The sequence below is a fragment of the Rutilus rutilus genome (assembly GCF_951802725.1).
Source record: "Rutilus rutilus genome assembly, chromosome: 5".
Lineage (NCBI taxonomy): Eukaryota > Metazoa > Chordata > Actinopteri > Cypriniformes > Leuciscidae > Rutilus > Rutilus rutilus.
The window spans coordinates 3,784,209-3,805,190 of record NC_140213.1 but is presented as its reverse complement, the minus strand read 5'-3'; the positions used below and the strand labels follow the sequence as shown (position 1 = coordinate 3,805,190).

Here is a 20,982-nt window from a genome sequence, read left to right as displayed (position 1 = left end):
TTTCTGTGACTTTTTTTCCTTAACTGTTAGTGTATTGTTAAAACTTGTTAGCTGTTTTAAATAAATGGCAAACAATACTGTACCATAATCTATATTTTCTTCATTTTTTCCATTGAGTAAATATAGGGATGTTAATAGATATCGGACAATAGAGTAAATAGAAAACAGTATTTATATTCTAACTTTTTATACTATAGAATTATAGCTGGAACCATTACTGCCAGTACTTTGTGAAGCACAGCCATAAAATTAAAAACTGTAGAATTACGGTAAATGGCTGGAACCACAGCTGCCAGTACTTTACTGTGAAATTACAGCATTGTTGAAACCGTAAAATAACAGTAAATGGCTGGAACCACAGCTGCCAGTATTTTACTGTAAAATTACAGCATTGTTGAAACCGTAAAATTACGGTAAAGGGCTGGAACCATAGAGCAGTATTTTACTGTAAAATAACAGCATTGTTGAAACCGTAAAATTACGGTAAAGGGCTGGAACCACAGCTGCCAGTATTTTACTGTAAATTTACGGGTGAATTTTTTACAGTGTAGGTTAACTATAGATCCGGCTATGAGTAACCCACTTCTAGCCAGAATAACCTTGAATTTGGTTACATGTCGTTTTTGCCAAAATATCTTGTGAGATGTATGATATCCCATCATGTAAGCAAAGTCAACAGTGATTAAAGGCTTTTGGTTTCATTTCTTTGACACGTTAATTGATGACTAGTCTATTCTTGGGCTATGGTTTAGACGTCTATTACATTTTCACTGACAGCCCAAATGTTGCCTTGTTTTAGCCTAGACGTCTGAGCTGTGTTTGGACGGCTAATGGCATCTTTTAAACGCAAAATGGTTTGCTGGGTATAATTAACTATTTAATTTCTATGCATTTATTCATTTGGTAAGTAGTCATGTAGAGTCATTCGGTCATTATCACAAAATAAACCCCATTTAGGTGATACTAAATGGGGTCCTGATATGCAAAACCGACTGTTTGACCTGTTTAATTTGTCACTGTTGCATATTCACTGATAAGAAGGGTGCTGAGTCTGAGAATAACTTATCTCCCTTTTCTCTTTTGTTCTCAGTCCGCCTCTGGCCCCAGCATTCCCTCAACTCGTTCACAAGCATGTCAGAGAACGGAGAGATGCAGAAGGTCAGAGCCAGTAGGGACTGACTCGTGTCCTCCTCTGCGCCGCTGACTTACTCACTGCAACATCCCAGAGCCATTCCTCATGTCTTACAAATGCATCCGTCTATGTCACATCACATTACACTCAGAGACTCTGAGGAAAGGCTGACAGTTGGACGTATACTGTAAGAGATGTCAGTGATTTTCCCTTCTACAGTATTTGGGGTAACACATTACAAGTAACTTGAGATATGTAATCAGGTTACTTTTTAAAGTAACAAGTGAAGTAACGTATTACTTCTAAATTTGCAACAAAATATATGTTTCTAATAAGTAACACAAGTTACTTTGTTTTCCCATTTATTGACCTCAGCTGTACAGGTGTGAATTTGCATTTCCTTCAGCCTGATGCATATTCATTCCACTGTTGGTGTCGGAGGGCCTTTATACACTCACCTAAAGGATTATTAGGAACACCATACTAATACTGTGTTTGACCCCCTTTCGCCTTCAGAACTGCCTTAATTCTACGTGGCATTGATTCAACAAGGTGCTGAAAGCATTCTTTAAAAATGTTGGCCCATATTGATAGGATAGCATCTTGCAGTTGATGGAGATTTGTGGGATGCACATCCAGGGCACGAAGCTCCCGTTCCACCACATCCCAAAGATGCTCTATTGGGTTGAGATCTGGTGACTGTGGGGGCCATTTTAGTACAGTGAACTCATTGTCATGTTCAAGAAACCAATTTGAAATGATTCGAGCTTTGTGACATGGCGCATTATCCTGCTGGAAGTAGCCATCAGAGGATGGGTACATGGTGGTCATAAAGGGATGGACATGGTCAGAAACAATGCTCAGGTAGGCCGTGGCATTTAAACGATGCCCAATTGGCACTAAGGGGCCTAAAGTGTGTCAAGAAAACATCCCCCACACCATTACACCACCACCACCAGCCTGCACAGTGGTAACAAGGCATGTTGGATCCATGTTCTCATTCTGTTTACGCAAAAATCTGACTCTACCATCTGAATGTCTCAACAGAAATCGAGACTCATCAGACCAGGCAACATTTTTCCAGTCTTCAACTGTCCAATTTTGGTGAGCTTGTGCAAATTGTAGCCTCTTTTTCCTATTTGTAGTGGAGATGAGTGGTACCCGGTGGGGTCTTCTGCTGTTGTAGCCCATCCGCCTCAAGGTTGTGCTTGTTGTGGCTTCACAAATGCTTTGCTGCATACCTCGGTTGTAACGAGTGGTTATTTCAGTCAAAGTTGCTCTTCTATCAGCTTGAATCAGTCGGCCCATTCTCCTCTGACCTCTAGCATCAACAAGGCATTTTCGCCCACAGGACTGCCACATACTGGATGTTTTTCCCTTTTCACACCATTCTTTGTAAACCCTAGAAATGGTTGTGCGTGAAAATCCCAGTAACTGAGCAGATTGTGAAATACTCAGACCGGCCCGTCTGGCACCAACAACCATGCCACGCTCAAAATTGCTTAAATCACCTTTCTTTCCCATTCTGACATTCAGTTTGGAGTTCAGGAGATTGTCTTGACCAGGACCACACCCCTAAATGCATTGAAGCAACTGCCATGTGATTGGTTGATTAGATAATTGCATTAATGAGAAATTGAACAGGTGTTCCTAATAATCCTTTAGGTGAGTGTATTTGCCAAAAAATGTATTATTTATTTATTATTAAAAAACAAACAAGCAAGCCTTGCCCAGGTGAGAATAAGTAGCAACGCATTACTTTCCATAAAAAATAACTAAGTAACGCAATAAGTCACTTTTTGGGGTAACACTGTATTGTAACACATTACTTTTAAAAGTAACTTTCCCAACACTGGCCTTCTAAAAGGAAAGACATAGAGAGTTTACCTGGGACGAACTGAAAACATTTTTTTCTAGGTAACACCTTATTTTACAGTGTCCTTGTTACATATCTTACATGTTAGTAATAACAGTAAATTATGCATAATTACATGCAACTAACCCTCAACCAAACCTTCATCCTACCCTAACCCTATAGTAAGTACATGTAGTTAATTATAATTACTCAGTACTTAAATGTAAATACACTGTAACAATGACACCTTAAAATAAAGTGTAACCATTTATTTATTTATTTATTCTTTATTAAAAAACAAACAAGCAAGCCTAGCCCAGGTGAGAATAAGTAACTTAACGCATTACTTTCCATAAAAAGTAACTAAGTAAGTTACTTTTTGGGGTAACACTGTATTGTAACACATTACTTTTAAAAGTAACTTTCCCAACACTGGCCTTCTAAAAGGAAAGACATAGAGAGTTTACCTGGGATGAACTGAAAACAAATGTTTTAGGTAACACTTTATTTTACAGTGTCCTTGTTACATATGTTACATGTACTTACATAGTAATAACAGTAAATTATGCATAATTGCATGCAACTAACCCTCAACCAAACCTTAATCCTACCCTAACCCAATAGTAAGTACATGTAGTTAATTAATATTACTCAGTACTTAAATATACAGTTACACTGTAACAATGACTCCTTAAAATAAAGTGTAACCATGTTTTCATTTATTTTTAGATCGATCTGAAAAGAATTGACTGTATTTACAAGAGCCGTCAATATATGTTGTCCCTGTAACAATGTGATGCTTTCCGTTTTTTCAGTTGTAATGCATCCATTCCTCCATCTGATGCTGCAGTCTTTCAGCGGCTTTCTCTTTGAGGGTGCGTTTCGATTTTCATTGAGAGCCATTGATAGTTAATTCCAAAGTCTGAAAGTGGTTGTATTTTGTTAAAAGCTCCATCTGCATTTAATCTGAGTCAGTGAGAAGGACTTTCTCAGTTGTTTACCGATAATGGAGTGTCTGGCTACACGATTGTTATTTGTGTGTATTGTGTTTATTATCTTGTTCAGACTAGTCCTTTAGATTTAAAGCAGAACAGAATAACACTTGAACAATCAAGATAGATAGATATATCCTGAAGGAAATAAAAGAATAGTGTTAAAGTTATAGGCATATGCTTCAGTTTAAGGCTTTTTTTTGTCACATGACGGCTGATATGCTGATGTCATGATGATCAGTTCACATCACTCAGTCCGACACCATATTTGCAGTGTGAAAATGCTTGTACGGTTAAACAGATGCAAGTGAGAAAAGATCAATTCCATTTTAATATGCAAATATTTGTCAATGTTGGTTACATTTTGAATGACAAACATTCTATTAATGTTAGTCAATTGTAGATTTTCAAGCTTCAATCTTACATTTTGTAAACTTGTTTTAATAAAATATATAATTAGACTGAAGATTTTGAATGACCCTAAAGTTAACCCTATAAATCCTGCTGTATATTTGATACACAAATTTCTAAGGTTTCTAAATTATCTATCTATCTATCTATCTATCTATCTATCTATCTATCTATCTATCTATCTATCTATCTATCTATCTATCTATCTATCTATCTATCTATCTGTCTGTCTGTCTGTCTGTCTGTCTGTCCGTCCGTCCGTCCGTCCGTCCGTCCGTCCGTCCGTCCGTCCGTCCGTCCGTCCGTCCGTCCGTCCGTCCGTCCATTATTTTTTCAGACTATTATTTTATATGTCAGGCTTAATATTAAAGTATGAACTCCAAAGTATTAACAAATGCTGACAACCTGATATCAAAGTGGCTCTGGTGGACAGTGTAATTTCTAAGCTATCAGCATACAGATAGATATAATATTATATATATGCTTGGGATGGACACTTTTTACTTTGGCTATTATATGCAGCAACTACATAGCTATTCTCTAAAAACTATTCAGAAGAACACAGCATAACAACACACTCTCACTGTGATGGTGAGTTTTGCATGAGCAACCACCAGAAAATGTAAAAATTCTAGTTAATCGTACAGGTTATAGGCAAACAGCAGATAGCAGACCTGCTGTTATTTACACATTCAACCCAGTGACCCGTTTTAGTGTGGTTGTTGCTGTGATGATACGGCTCGTCTTTAAGCCCAGGCACCACCATGACATTAAGTGCGCAGAGAGGATGAACACACTGCCAAGGCCTTCGGGAAACATGCCATGAGGCGGACAATCAACGTATCATGCAAAATGGTCCTGAAAAAATCTGAAGTGAACTAATTATGCCTTATTTTTAAACTCCATCTATCCTTGTATGATTTATTCATAGTCTAAGCAAGTATTCTGCATTTTTTTTTTTTTTTACTTAAATCTCATTTCATATGGGACCTAGCGAGCAATTCGTCTGTGCCCCGAATCCCAATGAGGGTGTTTGTGGGAGAGGGTGAAGACTCAGCATGGTAAATAGAAGGAGAGGGGTTTTCAAAAGGTTAGCTGACAATCACTGCCACACTCCGGCTACAGCGGCAGACAGTAAAACAGAAGGTGCAGGAGATATTTTGTTTTGGAGGAGAGCTTGGCTGTAAGTGTCAGGATCGACCCCTAACCCATACTGCATTAATTATCAAAACACTTCTGTTATTCTTGGGGCTGCCGAATATGAAGTAGGCTATACTGAAAAAAAAAAAAAGAAAAGCTTTAGATCTGAATATGCCGAATATGCATTCACCTCTATCACCCTCTCACAGTGGAATGTTTCTAATTAGTCGATATGCATAAATTGTAAGCCTTACCCTCACCTTTGAAGGAGCATATTTTCATTTGACAATGCAGATTTCTTTCAATGTGACAAAGTTGCATCTAATAATACCAAAAAATTGCATAATCACTTTTAATGAAGACTCAAATGAAAAAGTAGAATGAAAATAAGAGTTGTTTTAAATAAGCAGGAGTTTACTGAGACAAAAATAATGCCAATCATAAAAATGTTAACAAATTCATTTTCGAAGTTAAATTGCCTAAATTCCTCATTCCTAAATCTAAAAAGATGTTGTGAGAAATATGCTTAAAAAGAGGTTTGCCAGAAGGTAAGGAAAGTAAATGCAATCTTATGTAAGTAAATGTATTATGTTTTAAGGATGTTCGAAATATGTTTACTATAAAGCAATGTGAAAGTAGCCTACTGATAAAAAAAAAAAAAAAAAAAAAAAAAAAAAAACAAGGTCAAGTTTTGTTTAGTGTAGTGGCATCTTTTAATTAAAACTTAAAAAAAAAAGATTAATAAACAGATTTCCTTGAATTAAATGTAGCAATTTACACATTAATGAATTTGTGAACAAAGAAATTGAATGCAACAATATAAGAAAAACTCTATGCAACTCGCAATTATTTAAACACGGATACATAGTTACACTTTACTTTAATAGTGCACTTTGGCCATTCTATAAAGTAACTTTGCAACTTCATGTCAACTAACTCTCATTAGAGTATTAGTAGACTGTTAGGTTAGGGTTTGGTTTAGTAGAATAAGTTGACGTGTATTTACTTATATTCAGTTGAGGAGCATCAAAATAAAGTGTTAGCAGATATTAAGCAGAGAGTCTACTAATACTCTAATGACTGCTAGTTGACATGTAGTTGCAAAGTTACTTAGAATGTCTAAAGTAGACTATGGAAATAAAGTGTTACTGAATGTTATCTTTTTTTTTTTACAGTGTGAACAGTTGAGTTGAACATGACAATATACACAACAGATTTACGAAAAACTGAACTGAGCAATTTACAGGAGAATAGATTTGCAAACAACGGAATACGATAATTAAAAAAATAACTGTTTTATGAACTATTATTATTGTCATTGGTCAGAAAAGCATAGCCCCGCCCCAAGCTTACACCTTTGGTTTATCCAATCTGTGCCAATGAGCAACCATGTTTACGTTTTTTGAGAGAATCAATCTACAAACGACTTTAAAGGTACAATATGTAGTTTTTTTGCTTTAAAAATAGCAAAAATCACTATATCTATGTTATATATATATTTTTTGTGTGTGTACTTACATTATCCCGACTGTTTCCAACAACTTTCAAACCAGGAGAAATTTGTAATTTAATTCGAAGACACGGACCGTTTCTTTATTTCTGGTTTCCGCTCGTACTGCCATAGCAACCAGAGCCCTCTGATAGTAACCAAGGCGACAGACGTGGACAACTGTGTAGTTCGTAATGTCTATCTGCACGCTGTTGTTGTTTCGTTCAAACATTATGGACCATGGCAAGCAGACTTTGGATAAAAAAGGAGAACTAAAACGAGAATCAATATCAGCGCGGTGTTTTCGAGATGCCTAGAGCTCCACGTCCGAGACTTCGACCGCTCCTACATGTACTTTATTAAACAGGTGAGCACATTTACATAAAACTAATCAATGTTATATAGTTCAACAATGATGAAATGTTAGAATATGATCTGTATGTTATCCTAATGTTGATCTAGCTCACTGCTAGTCTCATACAGACAAACTAACACAAATTTCAACACATTCAAATGCAGTTTAGTGTGCTAGTGTAATGTTAGACCAAGTGAAACAGCGCTGCGTTACCTCACAAGTTTAATTTGTCTAATAAACTGACCTGTGAGTAGTAATTCTGCACTTGCGTGTAGTTCGGTAGAATGAAATGTCCATACTCCTTTAATATCTTGTTATTGTAAGAGGTTAGCGCCCCCTAGCGGCGAAAAAAATGACATATTGTACGTTTAATCTACTGTAGTTGAATGTCCACATAACATTAACATCAACAAATGACACACTTAACCTTTAAGTTATAGCCGGAGAGTTGATGTCTCAACAGTAATCTTTGAATCTTTGGACTATCATAGTTCAAACTAACTCCAACGCACTCAGGCAACATTTTCAGAGAGGATGAGATGGAGAAAAAGGAGAAAGTTAAAAAGAAATATGGAAAGCCAACTGATCTGATAACCACAATAAAACCCTCTGCGATTGGAAACTCTGCCGTCGGCCTTGCCGGGTGAAAATGTCAAATGGATGGAGACGCTGCGTTGGACAACTAAGAAACATTCAGAGCTCAAAGATAGAATTTGCTTTGAAAACAGGGAAACGTGGTGAAAAGGTGCCCTGTGCATGCATGAGACATCTCTTAACAGCCATCTGTCCTCCCTCTCCTTTCGGAGACGTCGTGTTTGACAGCGAGACCCAACTCGTGCTACGTTTGATCCTCCGATAACCCGCGAGGAGGCGCGGACATGAGAGAGGCATCGCCAGTGGCTTAAAAAATGAAAGAAACCAGCCTGGTGCGCTGGACTAGTCTTTATCCTCATAGACAAAACACAGGGATGGCCTTAGATTTAGGATTCTCTGAAGAACTGGGATGTCCTGGAGGGCAGACAACGTGTTTTATTTGTGCCACATTTTTGGGATCTCACTTTGAAGAAAATATAGTCTGAGCTCGCCGAGCTCCGAGCGCCAGGCCAATCCTCAGATGTACTTTGTGTGGATGAAAGGAGGTACAGGGAAAAGTGGAGACGGGGGAAAAAGTGAGCACTTCTGAGTCATCTGTGTGTTAGGGAGTCAGGAAAACGTTCACGCGTGCGACTCCACCGCTGAATCTGAATGGTTCGCCCTGGTTGTGTGGCTGCATATCTTTGCGGCGAGCGGAAGGATATCGGTGTGACTGATCTGATTTGCAGCTTTTGTCGTCTTCTTTCTTCAGATGATCGCTTCTGTTTTGCAGTGTGGGTTACGTCTACCTTTTTTTGCAGAGAGGAAAATATTTGCAGATTAGGATTCAGGAGTCTTCCCTGAGGGTGACAGAAGGACAAGGGCACGAGGGAAGTTGTGAGACAAGGAGTAGGTGGTTGGATCTGAACATAGAAGGCCTAATTACGCTCGAAGCGAAGCGGTAATGCATCTTTAGCCCAGAACTGTCATCTACCTAATCTCTCCATAACCCCACCCCTCACACACACAGCATACATAACAGCTCATATAACACAACGCTCTCTTTCTGTATTTATTTATAGGTCCACAATGTGTGCTGGTTGGTTGATTGATTGATGGGTTTGTTGTTTGGACGCTTGCATGCATGAACGCTTAGGCATTTAGAGCCAGATGTTGCTGCCTGAAACTTCATCAGTTAGACCTTAACTGTGAGCCTCAGGCCTGAATAATTGTCTCTTTTGCTGTATTTGCATTCTACAGTGCCTTAACTCAATGAGTTTGTTTACATGCACAGTGATGTCCTAAAATCAGTCTGAATCCCCATCATCTCCTTGTTAGCAGAGAATAAATTCCTAAAGGGATCAAATAAGAGTAATATTTTTCCATTACAGTAATTAATTGCATAGTAATGCATTGCACCCAACGCTGGTCAAAAGAACCAACCAACAGGACAGTTTGGTTTCAAGATACAGTTCGGGTCCCTCAATTAATGTAGGAACTCGTATTTTAAAAAGTGTAAGTCTGAATGAATTTGCAAATTGATGTTTAATGCAAGTCCAAAGCGCTCTGAAGTGTAAAACTGAGAGTTATTGGGGGTTTGTTCAAAGCCTTTTACTAGCAACTAGCAACAGCAAGAGTTCAGAACGAAGCGAAAGGCTCTTTTGTTCAAATGTGTGGTGTGTGAATTATAGGATTCATTATCCCATATCTAAAATATAGCACATTTTCCCTACTGAATATTAATATTCATGCCATTCAATAAGATTGAAGAAAGCCGCAGCATATCCCACAAAATCCATCGACATCCTCAGTAACCTGATGCACTAATGCTTCATTTTAATTTGAGCAAAGCAGACATTTTTAACACACATGCCCTGATTCATTTGAGTTGCTAAGCATCTTCTAAAGGCACTAATGCTAATTAGAACATAAAAAGCCTTTTTTATATATCAAAACAATCCAGCCCTCCAATAAATTAAACATTTATTTTCTCCACACATTTCTTTCTGTTGGCTGGCAAGAAGATAGAAGCGGAATGACCTAATTACGGCCGTCATGAGGATGCATAATTTCATCTCACCCTTCATTCTCATTTTCGCCGAGGGATAATTGGTATCATATTGTAAAACACGCATTGCCCCTTTGCAAATCCTCATTAGAAAACAATGCATTGGCTCCTTTCAGCTAATTTATTTGTCACAATCGCCAGCGAGCTGATGTACTGAGCACTGCAGGCTTCAGTGCTCTAAAGCCTCCCTCCTACACAAAGACACACGCGTTTATTAAGTTTGCTTTAGTGCGCTTTAAGTGGCAACAATCATCATAAATCAGGATGCCGCATTTCCCAATAACCGCGCTTGGAGCAAGTGGACGTAAGAAGTCATTACAATATATAAAGGAAGAGAAACCTCCACTGGCACTGAGAACGTTTGTCAAGATTTACACATTCATAACATTCAGCAGGTGCTGAAATACTGGATCATAAAACGGCGGCTTTCACAATGTAAAATAGAGAAGCAATTTCCTAGGCTCATTACGAACCTCAGCAAAATGGGTTGAAATATATTTGACATTATTTTAAGAGGACAATGAACTAACTAACTGCTTAATTTAGCTTAGTTCTTGTTTTATTAAATTTTTTTGTAATGCCCAGCATCATTTGAAATAAGAAAATGCTTTAAGATTGTACGTTACGTTTGTTTATCGTGTGTGTGAAACTCTTGTAAGACTTTTGCAGTATTGTCGTTTATCTTTATATGCATATGCCATCTAGTGGTTAAGGGTGGGGGGAATGGCTGTGCTTAAAATGTGCCAGCCTGAATTAATGCAAATTACCATCAACACACACATGCACGCACTTACACACACACTGTATATTCAACCCCCAATGAAGCTTAATTATAAAGCTGATAGCACTCAGATTGATTAGTTAGCATGTCAATCAAACATAGGAAGGAAAGAGAGGAAGCTGTGCAGTAATTGGCCATGAACATCAGGGAATAATAAATATTCATGTGTGTTCTGCAATCGCGGCTCTCTTCAGGGCTAAAGTGGCTCCGCACTCGAGTCTCTTTGCACCCTTCACATCTGGAGAGGGCATGTCGCCGGTTCCTTGACACGAATTAGCCCAGGCCAGACTTTATCTATTGGGAGCGCTTAAAAAGGCTGATTTGATAACCTCCTTCTCCCCAAATCAAGTCTCACGGGTTCACATTGGCAGTTCATTGCATATGAGTGTCCATGAACCATGGGTTGAAATTAGTTTGATAGGGGTTTTTATGAAGCTAAGATTTATTGATGTATTTGTTTGTTTGGGACGAAGTCTTGAAGTACATTTTTAATTGGTACTGAATAATGGCCTAACAAAGCTGAGAGTGACGCCGAAAGTTCTCTGAGGTATATTGGGTGTATCCCACCAACACTGTGTCCTACTGAACTGAAGGGTGAGACCGGATTTGTTCACACCTTGATCTGAGCACACCTGTCAGGTTTGGTGACAGTGCCACCTAGTGGTTAAGAAAATCATAAAATATGCTTATATGTTGCATAATAGAGTGCAGCAGGGATGACGTATTTTTGTAGGCCATTTGCATTTTAGCACTTACGGTTCCATCGTCATAAAGTCAATGGGTTTTTGGTTAAATGTCTGAAATTTGGCTAAATGTCTGAAAATCTCAAGATATATTCATGTTTAATTCTACAACATAAGGATAAGGCGGTAGCTGTGGCTAAATGAGACTACAAAGGTTGTCTGGGACATTAAACATCATCAGGAAAACTCACTAGTTGCTTTCACAAAAGAAGCTCAATGGTGGTGACGTTGAAGTCATGTGACCATGGTGTTAGTCATTCAAAGCCAACGTAAGCTTTTGATTCTGCCAATTGTATTCATAAAAATTGTGGTAATCAGATCATCATGATTCACAAAACATGTAAGAATCATAAGCGTTTGTTTTTCACAGAGCTAATTTTCTACAATAATTCAAAAGCCAATGAAAAAAAATCCTTGAGTTTTCTTTTGTCAAGGGAACCAGGGTGATGCGATCTCCCGGATTGGCCTACAAAAATACGTCATCACTGCATCTCTATGTGGCCTACAGTTACAATCTCTCTAATGCCCGATACACATTGTATGATTGTGGGCTGGCCCAGACGAAAGATGACCAATCGTGATTTCTGTGGTCGTGGCTCCTGAACGGTGGTCATATGTCGTACAGTGAGAGAGGTTCAAAGACTTGCGACTAAAGATAGCCTGTGATCCTTTTCTGACCGTGTGAGAAATTTAGCATGATCGCTTCACAGTGTGTTTGCTGCTACGACCTGCGTCTACTGACTAGCCAATAAAAATGCAACATGAAATGGCGTATTGATCAACGCAACTCGGCACTGAAATTTAAAACTATTACCTCAAGCTCTATTTGCAAACTTTGCCTCTTTTCCTTAGCCATGACCATAAGATCTTCTCCTCGCAAAAAAAAACACAATTATGTGATTCATCTTGCTCAGTTTGTTAACCATGATGTTTTATTCTTCTTCGACATACCCAAGTTTATTAGATTCATGTCGTACAGTGTGAATGATTTTAAAGGATGGCAGAAATCAGCAGGCATAATCCACTTCTTCCCTTTTGAATTTAACGTGAACTGTTGTAATTAGTCTATTGAAACAAGACATAAGCCATATGCAGAGCGGACTTGAACAGTTTGGAGCCACCGTAGTGGTAGTAGTGTAGTGTAGGTGTAGTGATCACCTAGTGAACTTTTTTTTTTTTTTTTTCAGGATCTGTTGTTTCAGTCTGGTCTCGGTGGCGTTGGCACGGCATTGGGCATGTTTTGAACCTTGAAGTTGCATCTCTTGTCATTGAACTTTTTACTTTAAGCTTAGTGAATGCAGGACATGTTTGACCTTGTAATTATTTGCTTGAATATGATATTGATTGTTTTTTTGGAGATAATAGCTGGTGCTAATAAAATAATTGCACAGTTTGCTACACTTGATTGCATAAATTTTTTGTTGATGTTCAAGATATTTACTTTGCTTTATTCATTTTAAAAAAAAGGATTTATATTGGAAATAAATACATGTGGCTTAACTTGATCACAGCGTGAACTGATTTTATGAATATGATTATTTTCTGAAAGAAAACAAGGGAGACAAAACAAATGACAAAAACAAGTACAGCAACTAGTGGACACAACTATAATATGTTTGTCTATTGGTTACTGTATATTTTATGACCTAGAAATCAACTGACCTATTAAGTAACAACATTTATCAGAAAGGATCTAACTAATACAATAATGATAATAATACATAAATAAACAATAAGGAAAACACTATATATTTATTATATAAGAAAGTTATAAAAAAAAAGTATGAATGGTAAATATGCACCATTGAAATATATTTATGTGTATTTTTTTTTAAGTGTAATTATTATATGCAATTATTTAAGTTATGAGTAATGTGTGATTTCAATGCAAAATGTTGTGTTTCTGTACAAATATCTAAAATTCTTAAATTCAAGATACATTTATTTGACAAGCAAAATGACAAAATATTACATTTTTGTCACCAATATATATATATATAAAGTTTCAGATTTAGAAATATCTGTAAATATCTGATGAGTTAGGCAGATATTATTTTCAAATTGTAAGTATAAATCCATGAATATCCTTGATGAATATTCCAGAAAGACTTAACATCTTGTCATTTTGAATCAGTTTCTGGTTTCTGAATTAAACCACTATTTCCACTTGCCATTGTGTGTCATTTATTCAGTTGAGTGGATCAGGTAGAGCTGGCGTGATTGAGTGGAGGCGGGGCCTGATTTGCATATCCATGTTATACTAAATAAAGCAAAGCTGTAGAGTAACATTTGAGATATTTTGTGTCGAAGAAATTATTTTCACAGGAAAACTTGTTTAAATATGTCATTTTGATAGTCAAAGATGAGTATTTTAAAGGAGGACTTTAAGAACGTTTGTACTGTAAGATATCTGTCCTGGAAAGCAAGACTAAAATACAAAGTAAGAAGTTTTAGTGTATCTATGTCAGCACACCTCTTGCCCGAGTCAAAAAAAAACAAAGCAAAACACATTGTAATGACATGAAACATGACATGTGGACAGAGATTAAGACTAGATTAAGAGATTAAGACGTTTGAATGGTTTGGGTGGGTGGTATTTTGCCAGACAGGTGACAAAACATTTTGGGCTGCAGGTGTTCGCAGGAAGACGTGTGAATAAGTAACAGCTTTCAGACGTCCAGTGTGAGTCTTCGGACAGCTACTGTTTCTCAGCCTCCCGATCTCATTGGCACTGAGACAGACCCTGTGAGACTGTGAAGTGAACTGCTGTGACCCCTATCACTGAGGCACTGCAAATGTTCCAAAGGACAAAGAAAGGACAGGACAATTTACTGTCAATTACAATTTTTTAGTGAAGAGCAGCACAATTTTTGCAAATAATTTGAAATTAAGTTGTTTATTGCCAAGGGATTTTCTGTTTTTGTGTTGAAAGATTTTCTGGAACATTCCGGCTTTGCCCTGAAAATGTAACATGTATTAAACTGTTATTATAGAGTAGGTGTTTTGGTTTACATAAATAGACAAACACATCTATTCTGCTGTAATATAATGTCGGTTGGTTCCGCTGTAATGTGAATCTGACCAACAAAGTGGGCTTAATTCTGAAATATTTACAGACTCAATCCATCCCTTTTGATGCTCAAATTGGATTAAGCCGCATTTGTGTGGTTTGGGGACTCGGATATGTAGGACAAATCAGCACAATCGGGAAGAGAATTGCTATATTCAGGACTTAATGAAGTCCGCCGCCCACCTGCAACGGTATTATTTCAGTATCCCGATGTGGATTATGTTCTGAGAGAGATTCTTTTGGCTGGCAGCCTATAGCATCTGCACAGACCAGCAGATCTTTGAAGAACTTGCATATCACAGAGACAAAACCAGCTCACCTCATCGACAGAGACACGGCCGCCCGCTTCCCGACCGGAAGAGAAATGCTTGAAAGAAATGTGAATCATATAAAGTGTCTAATAAATACAAAAGATGCATTGCACAGATAATAGGATACAAAAGAACCTCAAGCTTATACCAAAAAACAAATGCTCAGACACTTTATTATAATTATCTGTGACCTAACTTAACCTACTTCATTTTCTATATATATATAGTAAGAGACTGCATTTATTTGATCAAAAATACAGTGTAATACAATGTTATTACACTAAAAAAAAAAAAAAAAAAATGTATGATGGCGAAGGTAATAAATAAATAAACAAACAAACAAATTTACTGGCCTCAAACATTTAAACATTTAATTGTTATTTTAAAAACATAAGTAGGCTTTATATAAAAACATAACATATATGACATGTGTTACAATACTGTACTGTATATAGCATATTGTTGTAGTCTATAACAAACGACGTATTGCCCTACTGTTTAAATGTATAGCTTGACTGTAGCTTGACTATAAATAAGTTGCTAGTGTCTTGGAAAGCTATATTTTTAGGAAGTTCCCATTCATTAATAAAAAACTGGATTATTTTTAGTGGCATTACTCGTTCTCGTATTCTCTGAGGTATCGGTCACATCTCAGGTTAAAGGCCTGCATATGAAGGAGCCTGAAGAGAAGGCCACGTCTCTTCTTACACTGAAGCCGGAGAGTTGATGAATATATGGATCTCTGAGAATATTATATAAAGGCAGTGTGTGTCTCTAATGCAGGCAAGTGGCTATAGAAACATCTCTGCAAAATGAACAGGGTTAAAGGTACACTGACTCCACATCTTTATTAGCTTTTGTTTTGTAAGGAAATCTACCTAGAGCTATAGCCTTGAAGTGCTCGCTTATTAAACATATTTCAAATACGCAATGAAATGTGCAATCTGCAGAAAGTAAATATTTCTAAGGCTTATTAGCCCAACAGACTTTCCAAAAGCGTGTTTGTAGCAGGGAATTACTGTGTTACAGTGTGTGTGTGTGTTTCATTAGTTCTGCAGGTCTGGCTGTGTTGTGTGTCGCTCTGGCGTTTCTGGGTTTCTCACGCCGTTCCTCTGGACTGTAAGGACGAGGCCGGATCTCTCACACACTGTACTTCAATCTCCCAAGAGAAACTTCTAGATCGTGTCATCCAACATGCAGAGCTCATCTACCGTGTGTCTGAAGAGTCATGCACTCTCTTTGTGAGTGAACCGTCTCTGCCAATCAATCAAAGTCTGTTTTACTGTTAACTCTACGACACATACAACGATTTATTACAGCATATGAAGTTATAGTGGTAACACTTTATGTTTCATTTGTTAACATTAGTAAGATGCTAATTAACTGACAGGAACTAATTATGATCAATACATTTGTTACTGTATTTGTTAATCGTTCTTAACATTAGTTAAAAATACAGTTGTTCCTTGTTTGTTCATGTTAGCTCACAGTGCATTAACTAATGTTAAAAAATATAACTTTTTGATTTTGATAATGTATTAATTTACAAACTAACATCAACTAAATGCTGTAGAAGTGCAGTTCATTCTTAGTTCATGTTAACTAATGTAGTTAACTAATGAAACCTTATTGTAAAGTGTTACCGTTATGGTTTGCAAATCTGCATGCATGCTGTTGGTCACACTTTATTTAGTTGGTCAGCTTTAGACATTCTGTTGACTATAACTTTGCGTATCCACTAACTGTCATTGGAGTATTAGTTGAGAATTAGTGGATTGTTAGGTTATGGTTCAGGTTAGTAGAATAAGTTGACATGTGTTACGTATAGACAACCGAATGTCTAAAGGGGACCACCGAAATAAAGTGTTACTTGTTGTTGTTTTCTTCTTCTTAATTTTTTTTTTTTTAACTCAAAATCAGATAACCAATTTCATTATATCTCATCGGCTGAGATATTATTAGCCACACTGATAGCAAGTTTATTTCATTTAATGTCATTATTCTGTCTCATTTAATCAACCTTGCCTCATTATTGCCGGCTATGTGCATGACTTTGAATTAATGAGACTATAATCTTAATGAATAATCAGGCTCATTATAAACACTGCGAGATGCCTATCAGTCTTGTTAGATTATATCACTGTTCTTAGGTGGATTGTCTCTTTTCAGTGGGAAAACATGCAGAGAACATTGGTATAATTTCATTTCTCATTTCAAATCTCCCTTCAGATATTTATAAGGAAGGCTTTTCTACCACCTGAAGTGTGTGTGTGTGTGTGTGTGTGTGTGTGTGTGTGTGTGTGTGTGTGTGTGTGTGTGTGTCCAACAGGAGGAGATGTTTGTCCCGTATCCTCTGCATGCTTTGAGGAATCAGGGAGGAAACATGTGCCACAGCAAGCCCTTCCCGATCCCAAGCTCCAAGAGTGAGATTCAGCAGATATCGGTGAGGAGATGCGAGTGCTGTGTGTTTGATTAGAAAGGAGGAAGGAAATATCAAAAATAAGAAATGCATATGATACATATCAAACAAGGTAAACCATTTTCAATGGGAAATAAGGCAAAATACTGACCATTTTTAGGAAAATGCTGGTGTTATTCTTGTAAGGCTACATTAAATGTTGAGAATATGCAGGTTAATCTTCTTGAAGGAACACGCCGACTTTTTGGGACTTCAGCTTATTCACCGTATCCCCCAGAGTTAGATAATTCCATACATACCCTTCTCATCTCCGTGCGTGCCGTAACTCTGTCTGACGCACCCACCGCTAGCCTAGCTTAGCAGAAGTAGCAGTGCTTCGCCTTCTGAGAATATAGTTCCCAGTATGTATACGGTTAGAAGATGGCTGTGTTTCATGTGACCTTGTTATTCGTGCACGCTGTGACTATACAAATCACAACATGTAAATAGGAAAATGTTGGTGATATTTTGTCACTTATTGGGAGCAGTATGCTAGCTGGAGCCATTTACCTCCAGTCTTTGTGCTAAGCTAGGCTAGCGGTGGGTGCGTCACACAGAGTTACGGCACGCATGGAGATGAGAAGGGTGTGTATGGACTTATCTAACTCTGGGGGATACGGTGAATGAGCTAAAGTCCCAAAAAGTCGGCGTGTTCCTTTAAACGGCATCCACATTCATGCATGCCAACGGAGGTTAAGCGTTCACTGGAACCATGTTCTCCAGCTCTGAACATATGAGCTCTGTTTAACTGGTGTTGTGTGAAAGACTGCACTAACAGAGCGATGTCTTGTTCGTCTAATGCACTATTGTGTGACAGCTCTTTCAACTGAGAGACTAACCTTTCTTTAGAACTAAATTGCCTCCATCACCAAATAGGCTGTTTTCTTTTCAATATATCTTTTTTTCCCCATGCACCTGCTGAAATAGATTTGAACATTTCCCTCAAACTGCTTTAGCTTAATGAGTCTTGTCACGCCAGCACTGTACGCAGCCAAAGTAGACACATATTTCCATTTGATTTAGACATTTTACAGTCTCTGAAAATTCATCTGGAGCTACAGTATATAAAAGCATTGCAAAAACATTGAAAATGGACGACCTCTAATAGCCTCTCCTTCTTGTGCTGCTTTATGAAGGCTTGGTTACTGTATTCACAGTGTTTAGTCTGTTTAAAGTTTGGAGTCTGTGAATGAGGTCACATCATTTATTTAAATATTGATGTGTTTGTTTGTTTGTTTGTTTGTTTATATCTGAGATCCACTTAAAATGTTGTCCAAATCTGTCTTTTTTAAATGCCATTTCCAACTCTCTCTGACATTTAATATTAAACAGGATTTTTTTTTCATCTATCTATCTATCTATCTATCTATCTATCTATCTATCTATCTATCTATCTATCTATCTATCTATCTATCTATCTATCTATCTATCTATCTATCTATCTATCTATCTATCTATCTATCTATCTATCTATCTATCTATCTATCTATCTATCTATCTATCTATCTATCTATCTATCTATGTCTGTCTGTCTGTAATTAGTTAGTTAATGTAGTTTTAATTCATCTTTAATTGCAATCAAATTGTATGAATGTAAGAGCATCATGAAATCATTTCTCCTCATGCAGAACCTTTTGGGCATAAAGGGTTCTTTACTGTAAAATTGAGCTGTTTTCTTCTTCTAAGAGTGTAGTTGCAAATGCTCCTTTTGTACTGAAGAAGTTCTGAAGGCTATGAATGTTGCCACAAACTCTTTTGTATAAAAAAAAAAAAAAATGAAAAGTGTATTTTTCATAGCTCGATCCCTTTGACGTGTTCAGTGTGTTCTCTGCAGGACAAATGGCTGCTTCACTCGGTCCTGATTCTGGTGCAGTCGTGGATGGAGCCGCTGATCTATCTGCAAACTACTCTTGATCGTTACGATGACGCCCCCGACGCTCTGCTCAACAAGACCAAGTGGGTTTCTGATAAACTGCTCAGCCTGGAGCAGGGGGTGCTGGTCCTCATCCGCAAGGTACATCAGTGTGAACGCTCATAACATACGTGTGTGTGTGTGCATCACTTCACGCTGGTTTCTCCACAGATGCTGAATGAAGGGATGTCCTCATCCGCCATCGAACACACGCTGGCTCCATACGATGGACAATCTCCCGAGGTGCTGGAGTCTGTCCTCAGGGACTACAACCTTCTCACCTGCTTCAAGAAGGACGCCCACAAGATGGAGACCTTCCTCAAGCTGCTCAAATGCCGTCAGAGCAACAAGCTCAGTTGTCTTTCCCACTAAATATGATTCTTATATGGAAAGAAAAAGCTTTATTTTGAAGAATTGATATTGCCATATTTAGCAAGCATTAAATGAGACCCATGATGTGCTTTTGGCTTTCTGGATATTTACTGTAAATTGAATAGGAATAGGACACGAAGCACACCGCTCTCTCGCTCTCACAATCTGCAGTCTGCACTATTGATTCCCTCGCTTCTCTTCTAAGCTTGAGTTTGTATGCTATCCCGTAGTCTTTCAATGTCTCTCCAGGTCTCCGGTGAGTTGGCAGGCATGTTTTTATTTTTATTGGAGATAGTTTCACCTTTGTATTAGTTAGATAAAGAAAGACTCTAAAGAAAAAGCTTGTGATACAGAAATATGCTAATGAGTGTGTGTGTGGTGTGGGCTGAGGGATTTGATCTGAGGTTTAATTTATGTATCAACATAGTGGAAAACTACATGAGACATAACAAGAGATGAAAATATAACTACTGCCCAGCACAAGATTAAGAACAGAGCGAATCAATTATGTAAATTGTGTTTGTAAAAAAAAATAAAAAAATATATGCATATTTTTATATGCATACTTTATCATATTGTACTATTTAAATAAAGAGGCATATAATATGTATCTCTCAATGTGTTTTTAAATATATCCATCCATCCATCCATCTTTCTAGATTAATAAATGAATATAATTTGCTATTCTATTTATATGCATTGCAGAAATCTTGTTGTTGATGATGCAAGTTTGAGTAATGGGATTTAGACATTTCTTTCCCAGTTCAAACCTATCTAAAAAACAAGATACAGTAAATGTACTTGAGAAGCAATAGTGCATAAGATATGAAGATTTCAGAAAATATATATAGGTGAATTGTATATGTAATGTACAGTATAGGCATAAAGAAATAAGCATATCCTCCTGGGTCCCAGGAATAGACTTTTGTCCACTGTAGTGGACATTATATTTTAGTGAATTTCTCTGACATCATACATGTCACATGTCACACCTGGGTGTCCTGTAAAGAGCACAAATGTTTGGAGGTTTCACCATGAAAACAACTTCTCCTTGCTCTTTAAAAATGTCTGACATTAATTTAGTGATCAAATGTAGCACTCTTATGGAAATATGATAATATATTGTAATTATAATTTAAATCGGACTACTTTTCAAATTGTATTTAAACCAACATCTCAGGAAAACATTATGGGGTTTAAAAAAAAAAAGACTTTCTGTTCCAGAACAGGGCATTGATTTCATACATGTCCACTGTAGAGGACATCAGGACTAAAAACATGTTTATCAGGCATTTTGGGAGACACAACAAGTGAATATGG

At 37.4% G+C, this 20,982-nt stretch overlaps 1 protein-coding gene across 1 annotated transcript; it reads left to right on the top strand.

The window, feature by feature from the left end:
- Positions 1-15,709: 15,709 nt before the first annotated feature.
- smtla (somatolactin alpha) lies at positions 15,710-19,662 on the top strand (the record flags this gene model as incomplete). Its single annotated transcript, XM_084409544.1, has 5 exons — positions 15,710-15,748; positions 15,971-16,161; positions 17,250-17,363; positions 19,213-19,392; positions 19,462-19,662. Exons 1-5 carry the CDS (start codon positions 15,733-15,735, stop codon positions 19,660-19,662), a joined length of 702 nt encoding a protein of 233 aa, XP_084265670.1. The 5' UTR covers positions 15,710-15,732.
- Positions 19,663-20,982: the final 1,320 nt, after the last annotated feature.